Source organism: Condylura cristata, unplaced genomic scaffold (genome assembly GCF_000260355.1).
Source record: "Condylura cristata isolate star-nosed mole 26May11 unplaced genomic scaffold, ConCri1.0 scaffold00014, whole genome shotgun sequence".
Taxonomy (NCBI): Eukaryota; Metazoa; Chordata; class Mammalia; order Eulipotyphla; family Talpidae; genus Condylura; species Condylura cristata.
In genome coordinates, this window is record NW_004567115.1 from 39,843,155 (window position 1) to 39,853,333 (window position 10,179).

A 10,179-nucleotide genomic window follows, 5' to 3' on the forward strand; every position below is an offset into this window, starting at 1 on the left:
GTAACCAACTATCAGATACATTAGCTTTAATACAAGCAAACACATTCATTTTATTGAGGGCTTTAGTTTGTAACTACTTTCTTCTTAATGGACCGAAAAGCTTTGGATTAGGCAAAAGTAGTGAATCTTTTGGTGATAACTTTTGACAATCATTTGTGGATCTTTTTAACTGCAGGACATGTAGTGACTATTGTTACAAACTCATACATATTATTATTGTTGTTTTTATTATTTTGCCTATGGCATTTAGGAAATCACAGACTTGAGTTTCCTTGAAGTTGTTCCCAGGACCAATTCTTTTCAGTATTGAAAGGCCAGAGATTATCAAAGAATCCAGAAATGGTACAAGATTTGGGGTATACAGCACTTCAATCATGATCTGCTTATTTTTATCATACGTTATTTGATAAAGTATGTTTACTCTGACTACTACAACAAAAACACTCCTCACTGGTCTCCAACTTTATTATTATTTTGTAGTACTATGACTACAAATAACTTTCAGGAGAAAAACAAAAACTTATGGTTTTCCATATAGCTTAAAAATTGTTCTTTTTGACTTTCTATTTTGGCCTATTGTTTAGTTAGCTCCATCCCCGGTTGTCCATAGGATCCAAACATAATTCAAACCAGGTAATAAATACTCTAGTTGTATTTAAGCATCTCCTTCGTATTGTCATTCATCTCCAGTTCTGATATCATGAACCTCAAATTATAGCAGTAATAGGGATAATTAGTGATAATTCATTCTTCTAAACTAGTTCTAATTTTTAAATTCAAAGTAAATAGAAAATGCCATACAGAAAGTTCCAAACTGGACTTGAGAATTACAAATATCTCAAGCCTAAAAGCACATATGTGCTAAATCATAATGAAAATTCTTTTTTAAAAAGACTAATTTACACATACAAGAGCAGGGTGCATGCAGGCCACAGGTACAGGGGGGTGAGAGGATTCACTAGAGAAGAGTGGGGAGCAGAACAAGCAGATTGACTGAAATAGTTGCTGAGGGGAGCAGCGGGTATGATGGGAGAGGTCTGTTGTGCCATGAGGGTCAGCTCCCTGGCTGGGGATTGAACTTGTGCTGCAGTGGCTGCGTGTAGCTTTGCAGTGCTTTGACTTGATCCATTGTGCCTTCAGGGAGGCCCTCATAATGCAAATTCTAAACCATAATAATATAAATTGCCATGGTACAGCTTACTAGACTAAAATATAAAGAAAATGTTTTAGGATGAAGAAGTAGAACCCTTAAACTAGAAGATGCATTAAGAAAACCTGCAAATGTAAGCAATTAAGAAAGTACATCTTATCCTACATGATCTGTTGAAGAGTCTTGGATGTCTATTTTTTTTTCTGATGGTTGATAATATGAAGTTTCCGTGATGCACATGGCCTTCCATGCCTCCAGTTGGCACATAAATACATTGGCTCCATCACTCTCTATTGGCTGCATTCAAAGAAATACTTGGTTTTCTTCTAAAGCAGTTCATGGTGTGCACAGAACTGCTGAGTGGATTCTGAAACTATTAGTTCAGGGGGAAAAAAAACAATAACTATAAAATAGGCTTATGTAGTCCAAAGCAGTTTGTCTCCTTTAAAGAATCATCAAACGCCTTGCTTTTTTCTTGCCCTGAAGTAATGTTTTTGCTCCCTTGAAGTGTTATATCCTTGGACTACTCATCTGTGTTTGAGATAATCTATCAAGACATGAATCCAACTGCATGTGCAAAGTCATAATAAGAAAATAAAAATCTAAAACACATTTGAGTTTTATTTTACTCATATTGCTTTTATTATATAAATGTAGCAGTGTCACATTGTTTTGTTTTTCTCATGCCTCATTTTTCAAGACAACTGAAGGCATTAGGGAGTAGTGAAAGTTTATTCTTGCAGAAAAAAAATAATTATAGCTGTGACAGTGATAATTATTTATAATAATGGAAATTTGTTTTAAAAAAATAAAGAATGAGTGTAGGATCTTAGGCTTCTCTCCATGCCTGGTAAATCCTGTGCAGTTCAGTGAGAGAGAAACTCTTTTTGTCTCCAGCTGTCCCCACACTGGTGAGTAGAGCTTGACAGAAAGCTGCCACTAGTGTCTTCGACTGTTTGCAGAATTAATACAAACACTGGAAGGTTTAAGTAACTCACAAACTGGCATGTACCTGAACGTAGAATGACATTTTGGAGAAAGTGTATAATTTACTTTTAGGAAAACCACAAGTCTTTTATATAAAAGACAATATTTTTATGTAGGCAGCGTCTGTTTCTTGGGATTCTGAGTCTTGGGAAAGTGGAATAGCAGCAGTTTCTGCTACACATGTCTGCATGTGAAGCTGATTCCAATCTGGATTCAATTTCAGACAGCAAGATCAACCTCTTAGTCAGTGATATAACTATTCTACAGATTTTTTTCTTCTGTCTTTTTTTGTATGATTTCATTTATATGAAATGCTAGAAAAGAAAAAAGGGTAGTAACAGAAAGCAGGCCAGGGGCTGGAGAGTATCAGTTGCAAAGGGTCACCACAGGAAGCTTTTGGGGGGTGCTAGAAAACAGTATATTGTGATTATCATTGTGGTCACAAGTGTATACATTTGTCTACATACATTGAGTTATACACTTAAATTGAGTAAAATCTTATTACGTATGACAATTGATATTAAAGTTGATATTTTTATGGTCTAAAATTTTCAATTTTATTTAGTGATATATCAAGTAGTACAATGTACTATATTGTTGCTCTAACATCAAAGGCGCCTAAGAATTATATATACATCATAGTCACTACAACTCATTTTTGGCTATTATTTGCTTGGACTTTTTCCCCCATTCCATCAATTTATGACTATTTGTGCCCTGTGTCTAGAGTGAGTCTCTTGGAGACAAAATTTCAAGAACCATAGGCCTTTTGGGAGGAAGGAAGTGAATACATTCTTTCAAAGTGTGCCTTTTAATTGACGTATTTGTCCATTTATATTTTTTAATTTATTTGTCATTGAGGTGTAATTGAAATATACTGTTGCATTTGTTCCAGGTATAGAACACAATAATTTGATAGTTGTGTGTGCTGCAGAAATAGCCATCTCAATGTGTCAAGTAAAGAGAATAGCTAGTAGTGTTGTTGGCAAGTACGTGAAGAAATTGGAACCCTGGTGCAATGTTGATAGGAATGTAAAATAGTGCTATGAAAAACAGTGAGGCAGTTCTTAAGGAAGCTAAATATGTAACTACCATATGATCTAGCATTTTCACTTATGGGTATTCATCAGAAGAAAACAACTCAAAAGATATCCGCATCCCTGTGTTCATTGCAGCTTTATTTACAATAACCCCGATATGGAAACTAATCAAATATCCACTTACAGATGAATGGATAAAAAAGATGGGATCGTGATCACACACACACACACATTATAATATAATCATAAAAACAGTGTTATCTTGCCACTTGTGACAACATGAATACACTTGAAGTTATTATGCTAAGTCAGATACCATATGATTCCACTTACATTTAGCATTCCAAAATGAAAATAACAAAACAAATGAAGGAACAAAACTCATCTCATAGATACAGAGAACAGATTGCTGTTTATCAAGGGAAAGAGAGCTGCAAGGTGGGGGTCGGTGGGTGAAATGGGTGAAGGAGGCCAAGAGGTAAACTTCAGTGAGAAATAGTCATGGGGATGTAATGTACACTATGTTGTCTACAGTCAAAAATATTTATTGCCTATGTAAAAGTTGCTGACAGAGTAATCTTTTATTTCCATGGCCAATATAGTAAAAGATAGTATACATCTCTTTACTTCTACAGACTGTAGTTCCTTGGTGGTAAAACAGGGGTGGTGATGAGGATTCTTATTCTGAAGAAGGGTTTTTCACATGTTAAACTGATAGCTGACCTTGAACTAATTTCTATTTTACTCCTTTTTTAGATTTACAGTTTCTTAGGTTAGTTTTGTATGAGGAGACTAAATTGGATAAATAATTGTATGTGGTAAACATCTCCTCTAGGCTTAGACATCGTACAGTTTTCAGAATCGAACTTTAAATCTTATAAATTAATTGTATTAACTAGTTCTATAAAGCTAAGATTCATAAATACAACAACTTGAATCTGGTGAAAGATAGTGGTTTGAAGTGGATGGGTTTTTGTCACTTCTTAACTTTTTAATGTATTTGCCTCCTTTTTCTTTTTGGTCTTTCAGAAGAAAAATCTGAAAAAGCAAAATTTAAAAAGAAAATTTGTAAACCTGTGTCAGGACAGCAGTATCCCAGATTTTCTAAGGCATTTATCAGTGCTTTACTGTTTCATAATGAATTTATTCTCTTTCTAAATTGGCTGTATTTCTTAAAGTCATTATACTTTAAACTTTGATAGAAATAAAGGACTTGTTATTCTAATTTTAGACTCTGAAGGGAAGTATTTTTTTTTCTTTTTTCCTAATGAAATTTCTCCATAAAGAACCAATTCACATATTATTATAAATAACTAATTTTCACAATAGTTTAAAGAATCAGAGTGTTTCCAGGTTTAAAGTAATGATTTTGAAGATCCAAATACATGAACACTATTTTATTTGTCATTAAAAGATCAAACTCTTGCTACCTAGTCTTTTCCTAAATAAATGTTGACTTAATACTGTTGATGGTTCTGTATAATATTTTCCTTTTTGATCTAGACTGTCATGTTTAGAGAAGGTACATTATAAATGTATACACATGGTGATATATTGTTATAACAGCACAACGTTCTCTTGTCTCTATATGGGTCACTTTTTGATATTTTTGGAAATATGTTTCTAATTACCTCTTTTGTTGATTTGTTTCAGTCAAATATTTAACATTGTAATTGAAATTTTCTCTTTTTAGCTGTGTTTTGGGGTGATATTGCCTTAGATGATGAAGACTTAAATATCTTTCAAATTGATAGGACAATTGACCTTACACAGAATCCCTTTGGAAAACTTGGACATACCACAGGTATGGATGATGATTTGACTCAGTTTGCATTCATTTTGCAGAAAATATTTGCTTGACTTTTCATGTCCTTTTGATCAACATTAATTTCCTAGATACAAATAGCTTGTTTAAGTGCAGGAAATGACTCTGAATCCTCATAGCAAAGCCATGAGGATAGCTACTAAATTGTGATATAATAATGAGATAAAATTATAAAGTTTTATAGTTCTCTGTTCTGCCATATAGCCAGGAAGGAAGTGACTGTGTCTGGACTAAAATTCAATTCTGAGAAAAAATGAAAATACTGTTATTTTAAATAAATAGTATTGAACAGATAATACTGTCAGCCATAAAGAAACATTAATTCAAAATATGTGTGTGAAAGTTCCCTATCTTTGAATGTAACCTACAGTTTACATTCAATTTAATTTTAAACAAGGTAAAAATATCCTATATTTTATTTTTCTTAGTATCTGCTCTTATTAGTTTGTACCAAATTGACTATATTTCTCATTCATTTACTTTAAAATGCTTAGCCTTTCCCATAAATTTTATTCAGCTTTATGCTTTTTTTCTCACTCGAAACACACTTATTATTTTAATATTATTTTTATTCAGGTAACATTGGTTTACAATGCTGTATATGATTTAGAAATATAGGCTCTCCCCTCTTCATATATTTTTATTTTTATTTTAGAGTTTGTGAGAAATAACCACTCATTTTATACATCTCTCTTTTTTTTTTACTTAATGAACTACCTACATGATTTTATTTCATTTGCTATACAATATTCCAGAAAATTGTTCTTTTTAATTTTATGATAATTTTTGTCCTTATAATTACCTTAATGCTGTTCATAATTTCTTTTTTCAGAATAAACCTTTTCTAGAGCTATTTATGTTCCAGACCCATCAATATGAAATATCATTGATACATAAATTTTCAAACCCATAGATGCCATCTTTAAAAATGTTTCTTGTAACTGCTTAGGAATGAATATCTTTAAGTATTACCTCATCTTTCTAAAATGTTCAATGAAAAAATTTTGAAAATTTTTCTCAAGGGCTACAACAAAAATGTGACTGTGTAATGCAAATAATTAAGTGGATTATTAGTCAGTGAAGAAGTATTCTAACTTCTTTGCCTTATAAGGACTTTATTGATCTTTTTTCTATAAAAGGCTTCGATGATAGCACTTTTAGTATTGTTTTGCTTTGTACGAGTCTCAATTAAGGTAATTAGGTGTCATTTATTTCCAAGGGCAAAAGAGAGATACTGGAAGGAAATATTTCAAAGTCTGAGAATATCATTACAGAATTCTGGTCTGTTTTAATTCCTTTCCTAAAATAAGATTCATGAACTGGAAACACACCTTTTAGTATAGATTCATCTACTTTGACTGATGTCATCAGTAGTTAACACTGATTCTTTTCTCAATAATACTGCTTTACTATTTGTCTATGAAAAATTCAAGGAGAAAGGATAGTAGAAGATAAAATTGGGAGAGCATGATTTGGAATGAGAATCAGCCCCTGGATTTTTAACCAGTGCTCTGCTTTCTGACATATGAGAGGATCCTGCTTTATTAATTTTTGTTGATAAAATTGCAGGAAGAGATATTTACCCAGACACACTCCTCTATATTTTAAGCTATAAATTTTAATATATGTGCAGATGAAAACCTTTTTTTTTGATCCTTATCATGTCATTTTATTTCTAAGTAGGTGTTACTTATTTTTTGTTATTTATAGAAACTAATCCAAATATTTATATGACATGTGTACATATATATACACACTTTCAGAAACATTTCTATATACACACTTTCAGAAACATTTAAAAAATGATCAAAACTTTGGAGCAAATCTCACACTATACACTTGCTCTTCTAATGTTTTTATTTCAATGTGTTGATTTGGCTTCAGTTTGCATTGGAGAAATAGCTGGAATGCAGTCCCGGAACCGTTGCTGTCATCCTACGTAACCTTATGTGATGTCAAGGTCACAGCGAGAAAAATGTTTCAAATTATCAATAGTTGACTCAATTGCTGTGATGTCCAAATAAAGTCATTTAGATTGCTCTCTGGATCTCCCCCACACTCTTATTTTTAGTTACCAAAATTTGTCATTGTAGCATTTTTGCCATCGGCTAAGATTTATAACTCTTCACTTCTAGACCACATCAAAGGAAATGTCTAAAGAGAAATCAATGTAGCCTATTACTGTTGATTGTGTACAAGAACTTTAAAATACTACACTGGGTGTAACCTATTTTCTTTTATCCTTTAAGGTGGATTTGGAGACCATGGTATGTCAAAGAAACGAGGGGCCCTCTACCAACTGATAGACAGGATAAGAAGAATTGGCTCTGGTATATCTGTTTACAGTTACAGACACTTGACTTGATGTATAGTAAATATTATACTGCTAGCAATTCAGTTTGCCATTGTGATGAAAACTTTGTAAAGATAGATGTTGAGAAAGAGTCCTTTATTCACTCTTACTTTGTTAGTTGATAACTGATTTAAGCCTTTACAGAACTCATTGAGACAACTGATATAGTTCTTTCACTTTAGTTTCTCCTTATTAAAAATGTATATAAGGTGTTTATTTTATATTTGATAATTATTCCCAGTAAGTTGAGTATCACACAAAGGTGCTTTTATCAAGCATGAAACTATAGCAATTTCAAATCACAGAAAAAAAAGTGCTAGTTTTGAATAAGGTGCACTTAAAGTAAAGCAAAAAACTGGTTCAATAATTAAGAGTTTTTCTGAGCATTCCAAAAATATAAATAGGAAAAGATTGGAAAAACTGCTGTTTAGGTTCACAATTACTTAATATTTATAGTATTGAGTGTGTTACTTGCTTCATAGACTCAGAGTTTTTAAAACAAGTTTCTGTTCAAAGCTTATGTCCAAACACTCCTTAAATGTATGGATGATTATAAATATTTGAAAATACACACTTGCAAGGAATACTTTTCACAAACAAATATAGTTTGTTATAGGGTGTGGACAAGATACACAGGTTATGATACACGTTGGGATTATATATTTGATATTTAGGGGACTGACTTATGTACTAGAGGGAGCATATTTGCATCCATAAAGCTAACAAAAATATGAACGGTGACCAAGACAAGCTGGAACAGACTTAGAAACTGCTGCATTTTATTTTGACTTGTTTATATTGTACGCTGATCTTTACATCTTGCTGCGTGGCTGGGTAAAAATCCGTGCTAACATTGTTTCACTGTTGCCACTATAATATGTAATTTCGGTGGACTACAGTCACAGCCATTCTGATGTAAAAGATTAGGGATTTAGGAGTAAGATGGGTGTCGAGACCCTGCAACTTTTAAAGCAATGGTTATTTTATCATCTAGTGGGTTTATTTTATCATCTAATGGTGAACTGCTAGTGATTTAATACATTAAAATATAGAAAACTGTCTTTTGTTGGCTATAATATGCACATTTATCAAAATCTCAGAGAATATTAAATAGTATTTTGATACTATTATCAGAATAAACTACATTAAATAGTATGTCAAATAGTAGGTTGACATGAAATATTGAAATATGTCAATACCTTTCCAAGTATGTATGAGTGAAGTTTTTCTTTAATGGACTTTGACTTCAGGCATATTTATACAAATATGTAAATAAGACATTTTAACTTGCATTTGCTAAGAGGTAAATGATACTCTGACCAAGAACTTCTGTTTCACAGCATCTTTTAAATGTCACTGCAGGCTTGGAGCAAAACAGCACAGTGAAGGGGGAAGTACCTCTCAAGTTCTCAGGGCAAAATGAGAAAAATCGAGTTCCCAGAGCTGCTACATCAAGAACTGAACGAATATGGCCTGGAGGTGTTATTCCTTATGTTATAGGAGGCAACTTCACTGGTAAGATAGTCCCAGAGTGTCTTTTTTATTCAAGAAGTAGAAAAATGACCACACAGATTAAGTGTCCATTCCTGTACAATATTAATATATAAAATATAGTATGAAACTTGAAAAATACTCCTCTTACCTCAGTTGTTAGTTTAGAACATCTTTGGAACGGAAATATAAAATATAGTCATGAACTCTTAAGAGTTTAAAGTACTCCTTTGGTTTTTAAACTGAGTTTCAAATGTTTCCATTAAATCTGGAAGTTGATTTAAATCTGGAAGAATGTATGTCCTGTTTATAGAGCCTTGGGCACACATGTTTGTAGAGATAATGAGCTTGAACCTCTGATGATAAGGTCAGTGTCCATTCTTAACAATGGCTCACGAGTGGTGCGCTCAGCTAGTATTCTCTGGCAGAGGGCTGACAGAACCACCCAGACACTGGGGCTGCAGAGGCAGGCACTGCTTCATTAATGTCCTGACCTTCTTCCAGGCAGCCAACGAGCCATGTTCAAGCAGGCCATGAGACACTGGGAAAAGCACACATGTGTGACTTTCATTGAGAGGAGTGATGAAGAGAGTTACATTGTGTTCACATATCGGCCTTGTGGGTAAGTAAAGTCAGAGAATGACTTAAATTTAGAAGGAGAGGGCCCTCCCCGGTGGTGCAGCGGGTTAGGACACAGCACTGCAAGCTGGCCACAGCGGCCTCAGTGCGAGTTTGATCCCCAGCCCCAGAGGTGATTCACATGACACAGTAGACGTATCTTGTCTCACCCCCTGCTCCCCTCAGTAGTGTACTTCATTGATCTGCTTGTTCTGTCCCAACTCTATCTCTGGTGAAGTCTCTCACTGCCCCTGCAACTCTGGCTTGTACCCCAGTTCTGTATGTCTAAATAAATAAATAAATCTTTAAAAAAAAATTTAGGAGGAAAAAAAATCCACAAAAAAGATTCATTACTTAGTATTTGCATAGTATTTTATTTATAAGAAGATATGAATTTCATTAAGAAAATATTATATTTTAAACAATACGTACCCCTAAGTGTTTTCCCCCCTCTATTGCAAGCCACGGAATAGAAACTGCAGCATTGCTGATCAGTTAGTCTGTTGTGCGCCTTCTAAAATCCATGCAGGTAGCATCTGTTGGCAGTCGCTGTGTCTTTTGGCTGGCACCTCTCACCCATGTCAGTTCCTGAGTCCTTTCGTGGCTTTGCCAGCTCACACCTGGTCTGCTCCAAATACTCACCTGTCTTGCCTCACAGGTTCACCGTCACCATCATTATCTTTTAAAATACTGGTTGGAAGAAGAGACCAGGCTT

At 33.8% G+C, this 10,179-nt stretch overlaps 1 protein-coding gene across 2 annotated transcripts in view; it reads left to right on the forward strand.

Annotated features, from left to right (window-relative positions):
* Positions 1-10,179, forward strand: part of TLL1 (tolloid-like 1) — a 163,914-nt gene that overhangs the window by 66,231 nt on the left and 87,504 nt on the right. Inside the window, exons 2-5 of one of the 2 annotated variants that reach the window (XM_004682383.2) lie at positions 4,871-4,981; positions 7,252-7,368; positions 8,718-8,870; positions 9,351-9,468. In XM_004682383.2, coding sequence (XP_004682440.1) covers positions 9,365-9,468 — 104 coding nt within the window. In that variant the 5' untranslated portion in view covers positions 4,871-4,981; positions 7,252-7,368; positions 8,718-8,870; positions 9,351-9,364. The remainder of the gene's footprint in view (positions 1-4,870; positions 4,982-7,251; positions 7,369-8,717; positions 8,871-9,350; positions 9,469-10,179) is intronic. The other variant, XM_004682382.1, reaches the window with a different exon arrangement.